The sequence below is a fragment of the Mustelus asterias genome, chromosome 2 (assembly GCF_964213995.1).
Source record: "Mustelus asterias chromosome 2, sMusAst1.hap1.1, whole genome shotgun sequence".
NCBI classification, from domain to species: Eukaryota; Metazoa; Chordata; class Chondrichthyes; order Carcharhiniformes; family Triakidae; genus Mustelus; species Mustelus asterias.
This window is the reverse complement of record NC_135802.1, coordinates 111,959,496-111,983,336: the sequence shown is the minus strand read 5'-3', so window position 1 is coordinate 111,983,336 and position 23,841 is coordinate 111,959,496. Positions and strand designations below refer to the sequence as shown.

At 41.3% G+C, this 23,841-nt stretch overlaps 1 protein-coding gene across 1 annotated transcript in view; it reads right to left on the bottom strand.

Moving 5' to 3' along the window:
* The window catches only part of nsun2 (NOP2/Sun RNA methyltransferase 2), a 43,446-nt gene extending 20,533 nt beyond the window's left edge, over positions 1-22,913 (bottom strand). Inside the window, exons 1-8 of the mRNA XM_078240363.1 lie at positions 22,344-22,913; positions 18,588-18,745; positions 14,775-14,879; positions 14,591-14,696; positions 9,679-9,750; positions 6,549-6,633; positions 4,959-5,154; positions 3,381-3,455 (exon numbers count right to left, since the gene is read on the bottom strand). Of these exons, the coding sequence (XP_078096489.1) occupies positions 3,381-3,455; positions 4,959-5,154; positions 6,549-6,633; positions 9,679-9,750; positions 14,591-14,696; positions 14,775-14,879; positions 18,588-18,745; positions 22,344-22,406 (860 nt within the window). The 5' untranslated portion in view covers positions 22,407-22,913. The remainder of the gene's footprint in view (positions 1-3,380; positions 3,456-4,958; positions 5,155-6,548; positions 6,634-9,678; positions 9,751-14,590; positions 14,697-14,774; positions 14,880-18,587; positions 18,746-22,343) is intronic.
* Positions 22,914-23,841: the final 928 nt, after the last annotated feature.

The following is a 23,841-nucleotide window of genomic DNA, read 5'->3' as shown; positions in this document are numbered from 1 at the left end:
ATTTGAAAAATAATGAAGATGCACTTGCCAACTACCATACATACACAAACTGATTTTGACTGCACTAGACGTGTCTCTGCACACCATGTAGAGCATCTTATATAAAACTGGTTGCAATATAGTGATTATGAACTATTGGGCAAAGATGTATTCCTAATCAGAGCCTAAACTCACTCTACATTGGAGTACTCTACTGAAAAAGCCTCATCTGCCTACTCTTGTAGACCTAAAAGATCTTAGTAAACAGAGATGAGTTGCCCTGGAAGTCCTCAACATTGACACAGGTTCCCATGAAGTCTCATGGCATCAGGCAAAACATGTGAAAGGAAATATATGGCTGACTTACCTGAAGCAGCAGCAGCAAAAAGCAGGCAAACTTGGGTGAAATCAGGGATGCCTGTAAGGAGATAAACTGAGGCCCAGGGTGGGGGCTGATACTTACCTGAAGCAGCAGCAGTGTCTGGGGCTCCACAGAGTGTGAAAAAAGTGGGAGAAAAAACTCAAAGTGGCATCAGAGGAAAGCTGTGAAGTGACTGGCTGGTGAGTACTGCTACTGGGTTTCCCCTTTCCCCAAAGTTAGGGATCAAGTCTATCCAACAGGAAGGAACAAGTAGCTGGTGAGTGTAATTTGTTTATTTTTAAGGTTTATTAGTATAAGGAAGGTTAATCATGTAATATAGAGAGTAATGGCAGGGCTGCTACAACCTCAGGAATGCTCATCCTGTGCCTCGTGGGACCTCCAGGACTCTATCGGTATACTGGGTAACCATTCTGTGCAGTCAGTTGCAGCAGCTTGAGCTCTGGGTTTCATAGCTTGAGCAACAGCTAGTGTTACTGCAGTGCACCTGGGAGGTCAAGAGCTTTGTGGATAGTACATTTATAGGTGTGGTCACCTTGCAGTTTAAAAGTACAAGAAGAGCGAGGATATGGGTGACCACCAGACAGTTGAGAAGAAACAGTCAGATAATAAAGGTGTTACCCGAATGCATCCCAGTCTCTGGCCATACTGATGAGCATGATGGGGAGTGCAACCAGAGCCAGATCCAGATCCAGGGCATCATGAGTGGCACAGCTGAACAGAGGGGGCACAAAGAGTACTAGAAGAGCAATAGTGAGAGGAGACTCAATAGTTAGGGGAATAACCATTTCAAAGAGAATCAAGGATGGTGTGTTTCCTCCCTGGTGCTAAGATTAAGGATGTCACAGAATAGTTGTATAGCACCCTAAGGAGAAAAGGTGAACAACCAACATCCATGATCCACGTCACTATCAACGACATGGGCAGAAGGGGGGATGTGGTCTTGCAGTCAAAAAGTAGGAAGCTAGGTAGTAAATTAGCAAGCAAGATCCCAAAAGTAGTGATATCCAGATTACTCAGTATCACACACAACTGCGTATAGAGATAGGAGGATAAAGCAGATGAATGCATGGCCGGAAAGATGGTGGGAAGGTGTCATTTAGATTTCTGGGGCATTGGAAAATGCTCTGGGGTGATGGGCACTGTACAGGCTGGATGTGTGACACCTAAACAGAGCTGATGCCAGAGAAGAAATTTGCTAGTGCTGTTGGGAAGGGTTTAAACTAACTTGGCAGAGGTGTGGAAACCAGGAGGTAATATCAGAGCGGATGACCAAGGTGAACAGAATATTGGGAAGTAGAAAGTAAATAAGTGGGTTCAGAAAAAAGATGAAATAAAGCCCAAATCAAGGTTACCAATCACGCATGTTAATACACAGAATGTGGTAAATAAGATTGGTGAGTTATAGGCACAGAGTGCACTGTGGAAATACAATGTTATGGCTTTAATAGAGGACAAGACTGCGGATTATACCTGTATGCCATGTGTTTAGGAAAGACCAGAAGACATAGGAGCAGAAATAGGCCATTTGGCCCATCGATGCTGCTCCACCATTCAATGAGATCATGACAGATCTGATATAATCCTCAACTCCACTTTTCCACCTTATCCCCATAATCCTCAATTTCCATACTGATTAAAATCTGTCCATTTCAGCCTTGAACACACTTAACGACTCAACCTCTACAGCACTCAGCAATAAAGAAGTTTGCAATAAAGAAGAAATTTCTCCTCATCTGTCTTAAATGGGTGACGACTCCTTTCTCTGAGATTATGCCCTCTGGTCCTAAACTTTCTAACTCTCAGCACCTAACCTGTCAAGTCCCTTGAGAATCCTTCGCGTCTCAATAAGATCACCTCTCATTCTTCTAAACGCCAATGACTACAGGCCTGACCTACTCAACCTCTCCTCATAAGAAGAATTTCTCCATACCCGGGATTAAGCTAGTGAGCCTTCTCTGGACTGCCTCCAGTGCCAGTATATCTTTCCTTAGATAAGAACCGTAGGGTGCATTTACTCCAGATAGGTGCAGCAATTCAAAGTAGCAGCTCACCACTACCATGGGCATGAGCAACAAGTGCTGGTCCTGCCAAAAATGTTCCCATCCCATGAAAGGATTAAAAAATGGAAGTGCTACACAAATTATTTTGTCTTCAATGTTTATATCCATTATAGATTAATTACATATAAAAAAATCTTGCCTACACACAGACGCAAGATAAGGGACACAGAAGTAAATGGTTTCAGCAGGCAGCAAAGGAAGGCTGCTTGCATTTTTAAAGTCTGAATCAGTTTTATATGGTTCGGGTAGAGAATTAAACCTTCCGCTCAGAGATTACAAATTCTTCTTATTTTTCTTAACTGGTGAGTATAGGAAAATTAGCTTGACACCGAAAACTATATATTGTTTATTCATATATTGTACTTAAAAGGTAACTAGCTATTTTTAATGGGAGTCCTATACCGCCCACTATAGATCAGCACATACTGATAGAGAACCAATGCTCTTTACATCAATCATTTAACTTGATACTGGTAATATGTTTATCAAGTGGCTAGTTTTGCTGGACGGGTGAGTATACTTGTATAATATTGCATTTCTAACTTATTTAGAAAAATTAACTGTGACCCCAATACTGACCCCTGTGAAACTCCACACATTACTGGTTTCTACTCCGAAAACATTCCACATACCACCACTCTTGCTCAGTCTACAAATGACCATCTATCCTCCTGGCGAATAGCTGGAAAATTTGTCAATTACTTGACTCATAGCAAAATGCCTTCCTAAAATCCTGATAATCTTTACTGCATCACCCAGTTCCTCAAAATGTCCACTATAATGGACAGATACAACCTGCCCCTTCTGTACCTATGTTGGTTTTCTAACCAGACTCTAATTTATAGTAGCTTAGACTCAGAAATCCATTACAGTCAGTTCTTGTGTAAAAAAAAAACAATGCATTGGACTGATCAAATAGACCCAATTCCTTTAACCTCAAAGATTATTAATGATTTTACCCATGCAACTGCAGGCTGTTGCTGGTTGTCCATTTTTTCCACACATCAATATTCTTTCTTAAGGTTGCATCGCCACTGTAATCATATAGAAACACATTCTCAAAACTCCGAAAGAGGACAGACTTATATACAAACAGTCCAAATTCAAAACCTAATCCTGCATGTTATTATTCCTACAAGACAAGCTGATGGTTTCTTAATTTGAGAAGATCAATGGACTGGGGTGCTGTAACACAATGGGGAACAAAACCTCACAGAAGATGTTCAGCGCAACAGAAATAGTGTTTGATAGCAAACTGCATAACAAAAATCCATGGGAGGCGCATCTCTACCCTGCTGGACGGTGGCAGTATTGTGTGCTTAATCATAGAAATCATAGAAACCCTACAGTACAGAAAGAGGCCATTCGGCCCATCGAGTCTGCACCGACCACAATCCCACCTAGGCCCTACCCCCATATCCCGACATATTTTACCTGCTAATCCCTCTAATCTACACATCCCAGGACACTAAGGGGCAATTTTAGCATGGCCAATCAACCTAACCCGTACATCTTTGGACTGTGGGAGGAAACCGGAGCACCCGGAGGAAACCCATGCAGACACGAGGAGAATGTACAAACTCCACACAGACAGTGACCCAAGCCGGGAATTGAACCCAGGTCCCTGGAGCTGTGAAGCAGCAGTGCTAACCACTGTGCTACCGTGCCGCCGTAATGGGGAGTACCTGGAATACCAAATTCAGTATTTCAAGCAGCCAAATGGCAAACATTTATTCTTCAGTGGCTCGAACTGCTTAAATGGCTTTCCCTAAAATCACTCCAGGTTAAAGAAATACAATAGGACAGCCTTTTGGATGATTAATGGGCTACTGGAATGACAAGACACAAGTTGAGAATAGAGAAATCCACCATTCATTGGAATATAGCAGGAGAATGCCAAGCAGAAGTCACAAACTCTTCTCCATAGCAAGGGAGAAAACTTGGCTTCACTTTACACAACGTAGCAGCTATATTAATGAACACAATAGACAGACATTTATATAGAAACCTCACTCATACACACCAAAAGAAATTGAAATTTAACCTTTCCCACAAAATGCCTATTTGAATGGGACTTAGATTAATAAAAGCTTTCTTTTAACATTGTATTGACATTACACAAAATCAAGCCATTGAGGTACATCTTCAAAACTCTGCAGCAGCTAATTATTCTTCAAAACTATAACTTCAATCACATTAACATACTATAAATTCTCAGAAAATTCTGTACTTCACTACTTAACCTTCACTATCAATTCATAATGTTCGTGTTCAATCATGAAACATAATAAAAAGGGCAAACTACTCAGAATTCATTTCTTCCTCCTAATAACAAGCAGATAAAGTGCCATATGTAGTACGAGGTTTTCTAAGAGAGTAAGTATCAAATTACCATGAATCAGTGTGGAAATTTGCATTTGTGAATGACATGCAATCAGATGTTGCATATTTAGTCACAATGAAGGAATCTCTTAAAGCTACTAAAAAACAGTAATACATTCTCTTAGCATTCACACCATGCAGAAAACCTACCGTACCTGCATGGTACATCGCACAAAATCCTATCATAGAAGAGAATGTTCCTTTGACCCTCAGTGTCCACCATCTGTAATCTTGGTATATTTGATGCATCATGATTCACTACCATTATACAAGGACTGTGCAAACGTTTTGATTGATGAACCAACAGGTAACACCGCTTGTTGTCAACGTCATTAGCAATCACAAAACCCTCTTACAAAACAAAGAAAACAAAATGTTAGTACAAAATTTCAGAACTAAAAATGTGGTAAGAGTTTTAAAAATTCCAAGAACACAAATCACATTGTTGAAACATTTTTTTTCCAGTTTATGCCTCTTGATTATTGCAGCCTTCAAACATCCCTTGGTACTGTTATGCTAGTGGTCAAAAGGAAAGTGGCTTCACCTTCTTGCCCATCATAAAATAGATTTATAATCTATCCCATTCTGCCGAATAGAAAATAAACAACAGTAGCTTTACTTTACATTTCATAACTCCTATACTGTAATTCGCTGATGCCCCTAGAAGATGAACTGTGGGAGCAAATCAATTGCAGATTTAGGGACTGCCCATTAATCAAGTGTGCCAAAATTGCAAATTATGGGTCCTGCCCAATTGTTTGCTATTCCAACCACTCCAAGTTGACCCTGAACATTTCAGAAAAATAATTCAGACATCAAATAAATCGGTTCCGGAATTAATGTAATCTGTATTTATATCATTTGACATTGCGATCAGTAAATGATTGCAAATAGTGTGCATATGGTCCTGCAGTTAGTCCCCCGTGTGCATTTTCAACTACCCACTTCTCCATCACTGGGCGTAAATAAAAGCTGTGATATTGTTAATAAGTTGAAAGTAAAAGATAAACAGTTTTAGTTACGGCATCAAGCTGGAACTTGCTCCAGGCAAGCTAAGACCATCAGCAATTATTGTTGCACCGAAGAAATTTATTTTCTACACTTCCTTGTAAAAACAAGAAGCAATACTGATTGAAAACATGCATCATATTGCTGGAAAGAGGGGAAGAGTGCACTAATAATCCTAATTAAATAGAGCTAAATCAGGGAGAGAATTCAACTAAGGTTAATGCCTCCAGTTGCCTGCAGTGGCACCAGTAGCAACATTTTAAGTGCATAAATTAGAAAAAGTAAAACCATAGAATAAATTTTGTCCTGTTTATGGTCTGAAACATTAACCCAGGAATACAGTACATAGTATTTTTCATTTGTTTGACTTTTTTGTCCTCCTGCTCTATAATTCAACATTTTTCCTATTTCAAAATTTTAGGACGTCAATTTCAGAGGAACATTTATAAAAGGAAATCAATCCGCACTGTATGTGAACTGCATAATCATTAGACAAATTGCTAAACAAATCCACAACAGAAAGATCCATTTAAAAAAGACTTGACATTCATGTTAAATTAGGATAGACAAACCTCATTTTTAATTTGGCAGGTCACTGAATTGAAATTGGAAATTGTTATTTACAGGTTTTTTATACTGTTGCAGCCCTCAAAAGCTCTATTTTTTAAATAATAGAAATACTAAAGGGAAGTCTTCCACACTGAAAAATTTGAATGCCCTCCCATTAGCATAATTACCTGGGAAAGCAACATTCATGTCAGAATGCAGCATCTCAATCAGCTGAGCAGTCTTTGATCCGGGTGCTGCACACATATCAAGAATCTAACAAGGAACAAAAACTTTGCACATTGATATATTCACTCAAGTTGGAGCACAATTCAACTATAAAGATGATACTACACAACAATAAAATCCAACAATTAACATTTTAGAAGGAAAAACATTGATGAAGAACAACATTAGTTGACAGCATTCCAATTTCTTTACATGGAAGAGGATCATCAACATTTTGAAAATTGACCGTAGCCTCCAAGAATCATGTCAAGATGATCTCAGAACAGATTTAGTTTGAAAAAAAAACGCCAGGACTCAGTATGCTTCGGTTCAGAAACCACATATTCCCAGGTTATAATTTGTACTTCATTCAGGTCCATAGAAACACAGAACATAGGAGCAGGACAAGGCCATTCAGCCCTTCAAGCCTGCTCCTCCATTCATTATGATCCTGGTTGATCATCCAACGCAGTAACCTGCTCCTGCTTTCCCCCCATATCCTTTGATCCCTTTAGCCCCAAGAGCTATATCCAACTCTTCCTTTTGGTCTTGCATGCTGTCGCTACTGCTGCCAGTGAGAACAGAGAATTTGGAGATATTATATTTGGTTCCTTCATCTAAATCATTAATATACATTGTGAATAGCTAGGCTCCTAGCACTGGTCCCTGCAGTACCCCACTGCCTACCACTTGGGAAAAATACCTATTTATTTCTACCTAATTTAAAGCCACTGATTAAAGTCAAATGTTGCTTTATGGCAATGGATTTTGAAGGTGGAATTCTGCAGCTCTCCCTGGTTTTCATGAAAACCGTAAATCAATAGCTTTGAATAATTTCCTTCCTAAGGGAATGGCTAAGTTACTACATCGTGATCTCCACATCTTTACATGAACAATTAGAATTGTGTTGACAAATAGGAAGAACAAATTTCATAAATCTCTACAGCTACACAACAGTTACCACCTCTTACTTTTCACAGCTCTCACGTCAAGTTTTCCACATTCTTTTGATTATTTTATATGACCGCCAATGAGTTTTGCACATCTCCTTTACTTCTTCCAAAAAGTTTGGTTTCCTCTTTCATGCCAAATGCGTTTCACTTCAATTACTCCCAACTTTATAAAACGCCAAAGTCCATTCTGAGGGAGGTTATTCCAGCACTTCTCTCACACTTACTGTTGGTGGGGTTTTCGAGGTGGCCGATTATCATCAGAAATTTCAACAATACAAGATTTACGAAGCCAGTGTCTCGGTTTAAAGACACAACCTTTATTTTGACCAGCGGCCGCTAGGAGAAGTCGCCAAAGGGTCAGGGCTCCTCCAAAGGTGGAGCAGCTAGACCTCTCAGATGAATTCTAATGTATACAATTCTAAACAGATCAATCAATTACTCCTTTCATTTGCTTTCAATCATCTTCAACATACATAAATCAACAATAATACTTGCCATATACTTTATCCAATTGCATCTTACCCTCTGACATAATGGCATTTCATTAGTCCTTAGAATCCAGACGATTCCTCCCCTTTTGGCTAACACAGCCTCCTCCACTGCCTAGTAACCTCAGATGCTAGCCACAAAGTTCAAAGAAAACATTTCCATAAGTTCCCCTACAGGTAGTTCTAGGATTCTGTGAGATCACTGCCAAACCAGATTAACACATGATTCCACGTCTGGGCGGACATCCATCTCATCTGGAGAGTGAATAAACCCTATTCATGAAGTTTGATTAAGTGTTCTGAATGTTCTTACCGTTAGAAACTCCGCTGATACAACTTGCATATTTCCAAGGTTTCAGTATTCCCTTAGAATATGGCTTTGTCCTAATGCCCTTTACCATGATGCTTTGCAGCAATCTGCCTTTGACTGAAGTGAACAATGATTCTTAAAAATACATTAATACATACAAAATATCAGCATGTGTGTTTTAAATCATTATCACTTGTTTAAATCTAATGCATTTCATGTGCGTGTAAACTGCTTTCGTGTTAGCTTGTTTTAAAGTCATTTAACTCAATGTTGGTAGTTCTGTCAGTGTCTTAATGTCTAATAGTTTAAAAATCTTTACTAACCTATTAGGATTTATTCCCCTTACTAATAAGAAACAAAAGATACCACTTGTAAGAAGCAAGCCTCCAATTTCCACATCCTTTAGTTACTTTGGTCAAAGTTCATTGAATTTTTTTCTCTGTTTTGTGAAAATATACTTCTATGTGTCTTGGATTTTGCATAACTCTATCCTTAATGCAGTACCATTTAGATTAACTGTTGCTCCATGTTATATCTCCCAATTGCATCACTTCACACCTACCACATTAAATTGTCAATTGTCATCCCATCTATATCCTCCTGAAGTCTACTGTTCCCTATTTGTGTTGCCAAGTTTTGTGTAATTTGTAAACATTGAAATTGCACTCCTTCAATTATGGGAACCCCAACACATCATTTCTGATTCATGATTTGCAACCCAAAAATTGTGAGATCATACTCCACCATCACAAATAATGAAACTAAAACAATTAGCTAATTTACAGGCTAGGACCACAGAATAAAACAAGTAAATCTGCAAGCTGCTGAACTGTTGTGAGAAGCCAACTCGTTTACATCTAATGTTCTGCATGGAGAGGAAGCTGTTTGCTCTCGTCTCAATGCTACTCCAGAAATGTCCTCTCCAAGTGACCTCAAAAACCTTTAGTAGAATAAAGCCCAATTGCTTTGTTGTGGTTGAAGGTTGTGTCTATTTCCACAGAATAGTAATAGTTCAAAATGCAAACTGATCCACATGGAAACAAAAAGTAAGCTAGGTTACCGAGCTATTCCATGCATGCTCAAGCTAGAAAGCATAATCTCCTGGCAGATGTCAAACACCTCAGGCCCTCAGTGCTGAATTATGCTGCCATATTTACATTGATGTTGACCCAAAACTACTTTACAATAATCCAAAGTAGTAACATAACTGCACCCTCTAGCAATTTTCAAATGCAGCTGAATTCAGGTGATTTACTTTGAAATACTGACTGTCAAGGGGAAGCCAGATATTTTTCTATTACTCTGTACAGAACTATTATCCCTACATAGAAATGTACGGTACCTTATGATGAGCCTTAATATCAAGCAGCAAAGGAGGAATCATACTGACAGCTTCCTGGCGACTGATATTTCCCTGGAAAAAGGAGGCAAAAATTACATAAATGGAAGTATGTTGCAGCCCCAAACAACTACAACTACAGGAGACGGGCTCAATCAAGTGGGAGACTCAATGATAAAGGGTTTATTAGGATGAATTTGGGTATGAAATGGGGCACTTTTAATTATAATCCATGCAGTTATTTTTCAGTTTAATACACATCATAGACTCTTACAACATAGAAAGTAGCCTGTGAGCCAATTATGTCTGTGCCAGCACTTTGACAGAGCTGTTCAATTTAATCCCACGCCTCAATTTTGCAAATTAATCATTTTTAATTACTTACGCATTTGCTTTTTAAAAGCTCCGATGGAATCTGATTCACCACCATTTCGGTACTGTGTTCCGGGTCTCAACAATCAAGAAATTTCTCCACATCCCCCAGTCCTCTTGCCAATTTAAGTCTACAACCTTTGGTTACTGACATATTTCCAGAGGAAACATTTACTTCCCTACTTGGTCTAACACAACCCTTCATCATTTTTAACATCTCTGCGAGGGTTCCTCTTAACCTTCTCTGCTCCACCAAGCGCAACAGCTTTGGTGTGTGTATTGCTTTTCAATGTAATAGTGGACATCAAGCTAGTTCATAGGAGTGTTGAAGGGCAACATTTTACACTGAACCACATAAGAAAATGCTAAGTCAGTTGACCAAAAGCTTGGTCAGAGGTAGGTTTTCAGGGGGGAGAGAGAGAGAGAGAGAGAGAGAGGCTGAGGGAGGGCATGCCACAAATTAGGACCTTGGCAGCTGAAGGCACATCTACTAGTGGTGGACCAATTAAAATTGGGGACGCTCAAGGGGCCAGAATTAGAAGAGCACATATTTCTCAGAGGGTTGAGAGGACATTTACAGGAGACCATCAGAGACAAAGCCTTAGAGATTTGAAAATAAGGATGAAAATTAAGGTATTGTTTAACTAGGAGTCTATGTAGGTCAGGAGGCAGAGGAATGATGGGCGAACAGGACTTGCACAGGTGAGAACACGGGCAGTGTTTTTGATGACCCCAGGTTTACAGAGGATAGAGCATGGAAGGCCAGGGAGGAGTGCTGGAATAAACAAGTCTAGAGGTGACAAAGGCATGGATCAAAGAAGAATAAATCCCAGCTTCTCCTATCTCTCAATACAACCGAATCCCTTATTCTTAGTGAGATCCTGGTAAACTCATCTGTATCTTTTTCAGTGCCTTGACCTCTTTCCTGAAGAGTGATGACCAGTTTTGCACACAACACTCCAGCAAAGGCCTAACTAGTGATTTGTAAAGGTTGGTAGTCTTACACAATTTTGCATTTAACACCCCTATTAGTCACCTTCTCAAACTGCCCTGCCAACTTTAGAGGTTTGTGTAATGCACTTTCAAGGTCCCTCCAATCTTGCACAACACTATCCTTAAAGTAGTACTATTTGGATTAAACTGGCTCCCTCCATGTTATTTCACCCAAGTGTGTCACTTCACATTTTACACATTAAAATGCATTTACCAAATGTCTTCCCATCTTACCGGTCTACGTTCTCCCAAAGGCCAAGATCAACATGTTCCCTATCTATTGTGTTGCCAGGTTTTGTGTCATCATTGTGTCCAGGCCATTTATTTATATGTAGAAGAAAAGCAATAGTCCCAATACCAATTTCCGAGGAACCCTACTGCATACTTCTCTACGTTCAGTAAAACATCCATCCACCACTATTCTGTCACCAAGTTACCATCATCCCTCTAATGCAGACTGCTTTCGTTTTCTGTCACTTAAGAGGTAGTGTATTGAATAGCCTTTGAAAGCCCATAGACACATCTACTGCATTATTTTCACTAACTCTCTTTTTTACTTCAAAAGAACAGCAAATAAATAGTGAGAAAGGTAACCACATAATTTGCAACACATTAGGTTGGAAATTTGAATTTGTGCTGTTGGGCTAAAGATCTTTTGGACAGCACAGTTTTAAGTGGAAAATTCTCACGTGTAGAACAATCCTTAAAATCATCAAATATTGATTTAAGGTATCTGCACATCTAAAAATGTAATAGAACATAATAAACTGGTCAAAATTAAATAGCTATCTTGATAAGACAAAGATTGAATATTTCAAGGTTAAAAACTGTCTGCATTGTTAACAAAGTTTCCATCAGATGTGAAAACATTTACATTTGAAGAAAATTATTGTATTGGTATTATACTACAACTTGCACCAAAAATAAATTTACAAATAGATAAAAGTACAAACATCCAAAAATATATTTTGTATGTGATATTAATTAAATTATACAATATTTTAAGATGAAGATCCATTAATAAGCCAAGAGAAACATTTATGGAGTATAAATATATATTGGTAGCAAAGAACTTGAGTGATGCTGAAAAAAATGTTTTGTCGAAGTTTTTCATCTTGCACTCATCAGGATATTCACAAGAATACTAATGTTAGGAGAACAACAACTTTATATGGTATGAGAAAAGAGTGTCAATTGGTTGGCAAATGGATTCCGATTGTTGGAAGGATTGCCAGGGAAAGTGCATCTGTTAATGATGACTGACAGTTAACTGCCAAGCATTGTTTGAAAATTTAAACCAGGCAGCTTGATTCTAATTGGTCATGGCATTTCCCTCAGGAGTGAACCAGTGAATGGTTGTCAGGCACAATGCGTGCACGTTATTTTTGTCTGCAAAGAACAGAGCTTCCAGTGCAGACAAATGCACCACACTGCGAGCCTGACTGACAATCTTAAATTGGTTGTCAGCATGATTTTTAGCACTCTGAGGATTATTTAGCAAATTTTGTTCAATTACAGAATTATATCTACTGTTTTAAGTTTTGCAAGTATGGTCTGGTCGGGTATGGTCTGTACCTTGCCCGTTGCGAACAGTGGCTGGAACATGCATTTGTTACAACCCGCCATTCTTTGAAATGCATGGGCTATATAGGTAGTATCTCACTGGCATTAAAACTTATATATCACATTATTCATTTGCGATAGGCAGAACGTCTTTTTGACTCAATGGCAGTATCCTGTTAGTTACACATACCATTCGTATTGCTACTGCATAACAGCATCATGAAACCTATTACTCCAAATTTAGAAATACCTTGCCCTTCCAGGGTAATCGGAGGTAGACTGGGCACTTTTCAGGGCAGAAGGTTCATGAGTTTTCATGATATATAGTACAAAATGAGCTGATCAGGGTAACCATAATCCTGCAGGAGGGCTTTGATGTGCCCCATTTTGGCACCAAGTTTGCATGGTAAGCAAATGGGTCGGGCCCTATTTACAAGGTTGCCGACGAGGCCAACCTTACAGTGCATGAAACTGTAAGAATGCGAACATGTGTATTGACCAGTGAAGGTAGGCTTGCAGTAGACTGTAGTAGAGAACCTCCCTGGCAGATTTCTCAACTAGTACAATCAAGAAAAGTTTAACTACTCCATTTTAAAGGTTACCTTGGAAGGGCATGGTATCAAAAATTTGAGCAACAGCTGATGCCAGTTGTTTCACACTGCTACTATGCAATGGCAACACGAGTAGTATGCACCACTATCAGGATGCTGTCATCAAGCCAAAAAGATTTTCTGCCTTTCACACAAATGAGTAATGTGGTATAGAAATTTCAGTGCCAGAGCTGCTGGTACACAGGCGATACAGACTGTACCCAACCAGCCCATGCTTACAAAACTCAATGCAGAGTGTCCAAAATTAATACAATTGACAACATTTGCTAAATAATTCTCAATGTGCTAAAAATTACACTGATAACCATTTTAAGATTATAAATCAGGCTCGCAGTGTGGTGCCTTCGTGTATGTTTGGTAGTTAATATATATATATTAATACACAGGGCCCTATCCTTTGCAGGCAGAATCCACCTAACATACACATCTTTGGATACAGAGGCAATTTAGCATGGTCAATCCACCTAACCTGCACATCTTTGGACTGTGGGAGGAAACCAGAGCACCCGGAGGAAACACACACAGACACGGGGAGAACATGCAAACTCTACACAGACAGTCATAGAATCATCATAGAATCATAGAAACCCTACAGTGCAGAAAGAGGCCATTTGGCCCATCGAGTCTGCACCGACCACAATCCCACCCAGACCCTACCCCCATATCCCTACATATTTACCCGCCAATCTATGCATCTCAGGACACTAAGGGGCAATTTTCTTTTAACATGGCCAATCAACCTAACCCACACATCTTTGAACTGTGGGAGGAAACCGGAGCACCCGGAGGAAACCCACGCAGACACGGGGAGAATGTGCAAACTCCACACAGACAGTGACCCAAGCCGGGAATCGAACCCAGGACCCTAGAGCTGTGAAGCAGCAGTGCTAACCACTGTGCTACCGTGCCGCCCCCAAGGCTGAAATCGAACCTGGGTCCCTAGCACTGTGAGGCAGCAGTGCTAATCACTGTACCAAACTAGAATATAGAAAGAACATGTACAAACCAAATTTCAGCTAAACTAATTAAGTGATAGCCACCTGCAGGTTCATTCCTCAGGGCAATGCCTTGACCAGGATCAAGCTGCCTGGTTTAAATTTTCAAACAATGCTTGGCAGTTAATTAGTCACCATTAATTGGTGCATTCTTCATGGCAATGTCTCTACCAATCAGTATGCACTTCTCACAGTATAAAATTGTTGTTTCCCCCTGACATTGGTATTCTTGCAATTTTCTAGATGGGTGCAGGACAAAAACTTTGACAAAATGTCTTTTCCAGCACTTTATGGAGTAAATTTTGAACTTGGCCCTCTTGCATTTCCACTTACAAAAGCTTTCCACATAATATTTTAAGCGAAACATTCCTGAATACTTACAGACTCAGTCTCACTAACAAGGAACTGGTGGAACTTCTCCAAGACTGGTGACTTTCTCAGCATCTTCCTGCTAATGTTAATATGCCAAGCTAATTCACTTGGATACCTGCAAGAAAATTTGTCATTTTATCCCAACTGTTGAAGAGAACAACTTCAATACCATTAATTTGTTCACGTTTCTTACCAGCTCAAACGCTGTGGGGCCTCAATCTTTTGCCCGTCCACCTCCAAGTCTTGCAGTTCTTGGAAATATTTTGTTTTTAGGCAACGCAAAATCTCTTCTGCATGACTTTACAAAACAAAAGGGGAAAAAAACAAAATCAAAATTTCTGAACAAAGAAAATTATCTGATGAATGTTTAGTTTTTGTGCAAGAGAAGCAAGTTGCCCATGAAGCAAAAACCAACTTCATTCCTACCTCCCCAACAAGATTTAAGAAAACATATGTGCACACATAACAGGGCACATGTCAAAGATAAATCTTTCCGCGATAAACTCTTTTATATTTAAAAACATAAATAGCAAGTTTAAAATGGGAGATGTTCTTCTCAAATTTTACTGAGAACATGAATGACCAGAGGCAGTCAAGTTATTAAAAAAATTACAATAAAGATACTTTGATCAAAGAGTCAAAACAGCCTAATTGATTTAACAATACATTAGCAGTTGACAATGTCACCGCAATTTACATTAATACATAGAAACGAGAAGCAGACGTAGGCCATTCAGCCCTTCGAGACTGCTCTGCCATTCATTTTGATCATGGCTGGTCATCAAATTCAATATCCTGATCCCCCACTTCCTCCCATATCCCTTTAGCCCCAAGAGATATATCTAATTTCTTCTTGAAATTAGACAATGTTTTGACCTCAACTACATTCTGTGGTAGTGAATTCCATACATTCACCACCCTCTGGGTGAAGAAATTTCTCCTCACCTCAGTTCTAAAAGGTTTACCCCGTATCCTCAAGCTATGACCCCTTGTTCTGGACTCCTCCACCATTGGGAACATTCTTTCTGAATCTACCCTGTCTAAATCTGTTAGAATTTTATAAGTTTCTAAACTCCAGTGAATATAATCTTAACCGACTTAGTCTCTCCTCATATGACAGGCCTGCCATCACAGGGGTCAGCCTGATAAACCTTCGCTGTGCTCCCTCGATAGCAAGGACATCCTTCCTCAGATAAGGAAGGACACCAAAAATGCACACAATACTCCAGATGTGGCCTCACCAATGCCCTAAACAATTGTAGCACAACATCCCGCACTTAATTTCAGAAACTGATGCAAAAAGATCTCGTTGTGTATCCACTTCTCTCAATTTACACCAATTCAAATAATAATCTGTCTTCCTATTATTGCTACCAAAGTGCATAACCTCACATTTATCCACATTATATATTTACATTTAATACATTAAATGAACTTTACCTACAGTTCTGTAAGTGCATTTTATCCATGGGTGAATATTATGATTGCCAGAGCAAAAATGCAATATTAGTTTAGGAGAACAATACACAATGCAAAACTTCCACTGCTTTAGCAATGTTCTCTCTCAATTTGAGCATCCACAAGGAAGGAACTCTTAATAGAAGCATAATGTTAGACTTTTTCCACAATAAGAGGCTTCATAAAAATTAAGCACATGGGGGCAGACAGGTTTACTGTCTCATCTGAAAGACAGCAACTCCATCAGTTCAGCACTTTGTCAGTCCTGCACTGAGTGTCCTCTTTTTAGGTCAAACCAAACCAAGTAAACAAACTCAGATTAAATCAGGACAAAGTAAAAGGGGCAGCTCCCCAAAAAGGAGGGGGAACAGCCCGAACAGAAATCAAAGTACAAAGGAAACTTAAAAACATCAAATTAAAATGTGATTATTGGGGTCAATAATGCACCCCAACCCCTGCGGTGCCCAGCGGGCGCGGAAAGTGTCAACCTCGCCCGTGGACACCGCATGCTCCCTCTCCAGGGACACCTGGCCGCGAACGTAGCCGCGGTAGAGGGGAAGACAGTCAGGCTGGACGGCCCCCTCGATCGCCCGCAGCCTGGACTGGTAAATGGCGCGTTTCGCCAGGCCCAGGAGCAGGTTCACGAGGAGGTCGCCATCCCGACCCTCCCCTCTCCGCACCGGGTGTCCGTAGATCAGGAGCGTGGGACTGAAGTGCAGACAAAACATCAACAAAAGGTTCTTCAGGAAAACATAAAGGGAGTGCAGGCTAAGACACACAACATAGACATGGTCCACGGACTCCACAAGGCCGCAGAAAGGGCAGTCTTCGGAGCCCGTGAACCAGTGAATCCTACGGTTGTGCGGAACTGCTGCATGCATCACCCTCCACCCCAGGTCCCCGACGTAATTGGGGGAGATCCCTCCGTAGAGGGACCTCCAGCGGGGACCTCCGCCGCCCGGCGGCAACAAGGCCCGCCAAGGTGTATCCGGGCGATTTCGAGATTGTTGTGCTCTATTCCAGCAGCAGAACTAGAATCTACTGACTCAGAAACAAGATTGCTACCACTGATTCATAACTCAGTTATCTTAACTGTCTCAATGCAGCATATAAAAATACTACATTGTGGTACAACTTCTACAGCTGGAAATTAAGTAAAATGCGTTTGGCTCCCTATTTTACCATTACAAAGCTGACCTTTCATAGATTTGTCAAATTGACAAGACAGTGACAACACACAATTTTCAATGTACAAATACTATTTTGATATACAGCAATTGTTTAAAAAATTACTCCGTTCTTAAAGGTACAAAGCCAATGCTCAGAGTGGACCGAGCAAAACCAAATCCATTCCTTGCTTGCTGGAAACAAAATTAATTTCAATTGAATCCAATTCATGGTCCCACAAGATGGAGAAATAAGATCCAAGCTGACAAGATGAGGCACTGAACTCCATCTTGGGCTTGATCTGACACTTGGGCCGGAATTTTACTGCCCGCCCGCCACGGGAATCAGAGCAGGCAAGGGGAGGACAACGGGAAGGTCCGTTGACCTCAGACGGAATTTTCCTTTCTCAGGTGGAGCGAGGTTGTAAAATCCCACACTATCTTAGCCAAAAACAGTGGACCATTAATCTAAGACGAGGAATGCGGTCTGCTTGGAGTGGGGTTTATACAGTCATAGTAATGGGGGATCTTGTCATCCATTAATTGGCCATTGCATTTGTCTATGCTACAACTGGCACCGTGCTTCAAATGTCATTCATTGGCCTATTGGGGTTATATGGAGGACATGGTTACTATAAAATTCAACATGTTTTCCTTACTATTAGTACATTTGTCTGTATTTTACTATCAGTGGTGAACAAATATATTCACCATCCATTACATTTACACTGGCTCAGACATTACGGGGGATTTTGCAATATGACTGCAGCAAAAAGAAATCGGCACCTTCCACAAGAGGATATGATACTTGTGTGAAGAGGGCAAGCAAGTGTTCCTGTTTAACTAATCAGATCGGAGAATGTTTATCAAGACATGTGGAATCTCAACCAGGGACTACAATTTAAAATAGTTAAATCAATGCCAAAATCATGCACAGAAAGTGAAATAAAGTGGGAACAAAAGATAGGTTTGAGAGAGATGTTGAGAGACAGAAAGCAAATGCTTCTAAATGTGCTCCCTTGGATTTTAAGTCTCTAAGTAAAATTGGAAGGAATGACAGCTCACATTTTAAAGGAGATTTTTAGTGCCAGAGATTATTTGGAAGTAATTATGGCAATAACAAATGCACTTAAAACTTGAATAAGTTTTAGAATTTTCTGGTATTTCAGGTAAGTACCATTCATAAGTTTGAATATCCAGTCTTTCAGCAAGTCACTGTTAAAGAGACGGGGCAACTCAAAACAGCAACTCAGCAAATTCCTGATTGCCGCAATGAATTGTTTATTGGCATACACTGGAAGTCGTCGAGCGATTTACGACTTAATCTCTCCATTTGTCTGCCACAAAAATTCAGGCCACTAATCCAGTTCTCACGCAGTTACCTCTTATATCCAGTTATCCGAATAGTAGCTGGCAATGGCTCTCTCATGGTTGCCATAAACTGGTCCCATTCCCCCTCAGGAACAATCTTTTGTTCTTTGTAATATTCTTCATAGAGTTTGTTTTCTTTAATAATCTCCTGATAACCAGCTCCCCAACCCTGTAAATGAAGCAGAAAATATACATAAAAGTAAATTACTGTGGATGCTGGAATCTGAAACAAAAACAGAAAATGCTGGAGAAACTCAGCAGGTCTGACATCTCTGGAGCGAGCATAGAGCTTACGTTTGAGTCTGGATGACCCTTTGTTAGAGTAGAAAATACTGTTTCAACTGTTAAAACAAGTGCTTCAATTTTTATTGCAGCATGGTCTAACCCAATTCATCTACAGAGAATCCCTACAGTGCAGAATGAGGCCATTTGGCCCAGAGTCTGCACCAAATCTCCGACAGAGCATTCCACCCAGGCCCACCCCCTGCCCTATCCCCATAGCCCCACACATTTATCCACCTAAACCCCTAACCTAATCTTGGGACACTAAGGGGCAATTTAGTATGGCCAATCCATCTAACCTGCACATCTTTGGACTGTGGGAGGAAACTGGAGCATGCGGAGGAAACCCACACAGACATGGGGAGAACATGCAAACTCCACACAGTGACACAAGGCTAGAAACGAACCTGGATCCCTGGCGCTGTGAGGCAGCAGTGCTAACCATTGTACTGCATGGTACCCTACACTATAAAAGTGAAAAAAAAATCTTGTGAAGGGTTTTCTCTTCGTGTCATCCCTTTACACATGAACAGGAGTGATTTACAAAACGGCAGTCCAACCAAGCCTCCAAGTCTTGGCAATCTGGTCCATAAAACCCAGGCACTCCAGCAATACAAAAGTTAAATAAGCACATGCTGGAAATCGGATATTTTCTGTTTTTATTCTAGGCATTTCAATTCTGTTGTGTACTTCTTGCCGCTTTGTCCTAGAAAATCAGAAAGGATTGTTGCTTTATTACAGGATAACTCCTTAAAGCGCAACACCAAGATCAATCAGCATCAATAATATGGATTTAATCTAAAAGACACCTCTGGGGGTAAAAAAAACAAGATCAGTTGGAAGTTAAGTAGTTAGCCACAGAGGTTCATGTTACTGGACTAGTATTTCACAGGTCTGAACTAATAGTAGTCCAGACGCAAGTTCAAATTGCATCACAGCAGCTGAAGAATTTAAATTCAGTTAATTCATGAAGTAAATCTGGAATAAATTTCAGTAATAGTGACCATGCAGTTACCAGATTGTTTTAAAAACCCATCTAGTTCACTGATACTCTTCAGTGAATGAAATCTGCATCCTTGTGCAGTCTGGGCCTATATCCAACAATGCAGTTGACTGCCCGCCAAAATGGTCTAGAAAGCCACTCCATTGCATCAAAACTGCTACAAAAAAACGAAATAATAAAACTGGCAGACCACCCGACATCAATTTGGCACTGGATTCAGACACAACGAAGGCAAACCCAATCCAGTCAACTCTGCAAAGTCCTCCCTCAGTAGCATTATGTCAAAATTCAAATCGGGATCCACAGACTATTTAAACAATGGCCCAGCAGCCATATTCACCTTTCAACAATATCCCAAATTCCTCCATCACCATCCCTGGTTACATCCTGCCCCACCGGCAGGAAAGATTTATCAGAGGTAGCACACAGTGAATACAGTCGTCAGGTATCACCATAAGAGTCCTCAACATTGACTGTGGATCTCATGCCATCAGGTCAACCATGGACAAGGAAACATTCTGCTGATACAACCATCACCCTCCCACTGCTAATGACTCAGTACTCCTTCCAAATGACTTCTTCACGGAGAAGTGCTGAGATGAGCAAAGGCTCAGAATGTACTTTCCAGGGGAAGAGGCAGGGGTTTCCAATGTCCACCACCAAGGGTGACTTAAATACATGACAAACCAACAACTACTTGGTATCAGATTACATCTTTGGTCCAAATATGAAAAAGGGCTGAATTTCAGAGATGTGGCACAAATAATCACTCGACATCAAGGCACTGAGGCAAAACTGCAGGAATTTGGGAACATTTACAGACTGGAGTCATACTTAGCTCAAAGATGTTGGTCATTGTTTAGGGTCAATCATCTATGCTCCAGACTATCACTGCATGAGTTCCTCAGGGCAGTGTCCTCAGCCCAGCCATCTTTAGCTGCTTCATCCATAAGGTCAGATGTGGGGATATTCAGTGTTTAGTTCCCTTCACAACTCTTCGGATAATAAAGCAGCCCATGTCCAACACCTGAATAACAGTCAGACTAATAGCAGTGTGGGTGTACCTACACCACATGTACTGCAGCAGTTCAAGGCCACAGCTCACCGCCACCTTCTCAAGAGCAATTAGAGATAGGCAATAAATGCTGGTCCTGTCAGCAATGCCCAGGTCCCACAAAAGAATAAAAAGCATAACTACTTCCTCTTAACATTCAATGGCATGACCAGCACTGATTCTCCTAGTCTCAACACCCTGGAGGGTTACCATTGACCAGAAACTTAACTGGACTAGCTATATAAAAACAATGACTACAAAAGTGAATCATAGAATTCCTACAATACAGAAGGAAGCCATTTGGCCCATTAAGTCTGTACTGACCACAATCCCAACCAAGCCCTATTCTCATAGCCCTCATTTACCCTACTTATCTCCCTAACCTAACCCGCAATCTTTGGACTGTGGGAGGAAACCGGAACACCCGGAGGAAACCCACACAGACACGGGAAGAAAGTGCAAACTCCACACAGACAGTGACCCACGGCTGGAATTGGACCTGGGACCCTCTTGCTGTGAGACAGCAGTGTTAACCACTGTGCCACCCAGACTGTCCCAGACTGTGCCAGTCAGAGCAGGGTGTTTTACAACAAGTGACCAAGTTCCTGACTCAATCACCCAAAACCTCTTCATAAGGCACAAGTTAGGATCGTAATGGAATACTCTCCACTTGTCTGGATGAATGCAGCTCCAGGAAGCTCAACTCCATGCAAGCCAAAGCAGCCCCCTTTATTGGCACCCCATGCAGTTACAACAATGCATACCATTCACAAGATGCAATGTGGCTTAGCAAAGCTTCATGGACAGCATCTCCCAAACGGATGTAGAGCCAAGCCAGCACATGGGAACACTGGATAAAAGCAAATTACTACGGATGCTGGAATCTGAAACCAAAAGAGAAAATGCTGGAAAATCTCAGCAGGTCTAGCAGCATCTGTGAGAGAAAAGAGCTGACGTTTCGAGTCCAGACAAAGGGTCATCTGGACTCGAAACGTCAGCTCTTTTCTCTCCTTACAGATGCTGCTAGACTTGCTGAGATTTTCCAGCATTTTCTCTTTCGGTCTCACATGCTAACATTACTCCTTGCAAGTGTCCCTCCAAGCCACACACCACCTCGACTTGGAAATGTATTACTGTCGCACAGTCAAAAAAAAACCTGGAACTTTCTAGCAAATGCGGTGCTAACAACCACATGGAGTGCAGCTGGGTCAAGGAAGTGGCTCCAGCAGACTTAAGACCAATGGAGCCCAGCCCACAGCCTGGGAATGAGTTTTAAAGTTCAAACAAAAATGTTGGGTCCATCGGAAACTGCGCAGAATGGTTTTGAAATGGATGTGCTCGAACAAAAAGCAGGATTCCAGACACTTATTTTTAAAAGGGGATTATATAATTAAAGGGACCGGCCCTCGAGCCCTGCCCAATACCTACAGGCTTGTTGCCGGAGTTTTCATTCCTGTCTCGGTTTCTGGGTCTGTTCTTTCTTCTCCCCATGGTGCGGAGAACGGAGAAGAAGCGAGAAAAAGTGATTGTAGCCAGCGGGTGGAGCAGGCCTGAAGCACCGGGCTGGAGTGCAAGAGCGGCGGACCGAAAGCTGAGGGCGGCTCCGGCTGGAGGGGGGGGGGGGGGGGACGCTGACAGAGACCCGGCTCACTCAGTCCCTCCGGCTTGGGGGTCGCTGACAGAGACCCGGCTCACTCAGTCCCTCCGGCTTGGGGGTCGCTGACAGGGACCCGGCTCACTCAGTCCCTCCGGCTCTCACTCAGTCCCTCCGGCTGGGGGGTCGCTGACAGGGACCCGGCTCACTCAGTCCCTCCGGCTCTCACTCACTCACAGCCGCCTGTGTAGAGCACGCGCCGCAACCACATGTAACAAAATAAAAGATACAGTCACCGCCGCTACTTCACAGCGCATCCGTCAATTTTAACTCAACATGCGCTGCACTGAGCTGCCGGCAAATAGCGTGGCCACCTTCCGTTACACACGCCCTCCTCATGTGTCCAAACCTACAAAATATATCATTTTATTCTTATGTATATCATTTTATTCTTATGTGTATGTTGGCGATCACTGACAAATTACCATGAGTCATTTTGCACTCGATGTGATGGAAAGAAAATTTACTTTTCATTTTTAATATATATTAAAATCTCTGCAGTAAGGGCTGGGATCGAGTAAAACGTGGCTTCTTTCAAAATGATGACATTTCATTTCTGGGAGATTAGAATCTGGCTTTTGTAGGGCTGACAACTCTGGAGGGAAATAGTCCTGGAAGTTTGATCCTCTTGCATTTGCCGGCTGTTGGCAAATTAACATAACCTTATTTTTTTCAAAATTAGAAGGAAATATTTTGGAATTGCATTTTATGGACATTTCTTGAGTGGCCAGGGTGAAAAGATTATGACAACCACCCTATACCAGTTCACCATAGGCAAAAATGATGGCAGTGTATTTACACAGAGCTTTTCGTGAGCTTCAGGCCAGGCCTGGGAGGCTAATCCAATATTTATTGCCCATCCCTAATTGCCCTCCAACCACTGCATGCCATGTGGTGTAAGTACAGCCACAGTGCTCTTGGTAAGGGAGTTCTAGGATTTTGACCCAGTGACAGCGAAAGAATGGTGGTATAGTTCAAATTCAAATGAATGCTGGGAGGTGAGCTTCCAGGTGGTGGTGTTCCCATGCATCTGCTGCTGTCTTTCTAGATGGTAGTTATCGTGGGTTTCCCGGGTACTGTCTAAGTAGCCTTGGTAAGTTCCTGCAGTACATCTTGTAGATGGTGCACACCACTGCCACTGTGCATCAGTGGTGGCAAGGGTGCCTATCAGCAGGCTGCTTTGTCCTGGATGGTGTCAAGCTTCTTGAATGTTGTTGGAGCTGCACAGGCAAGTGGGGAGTATTCCATCACACTCCTGACTTGTGTCTTGTA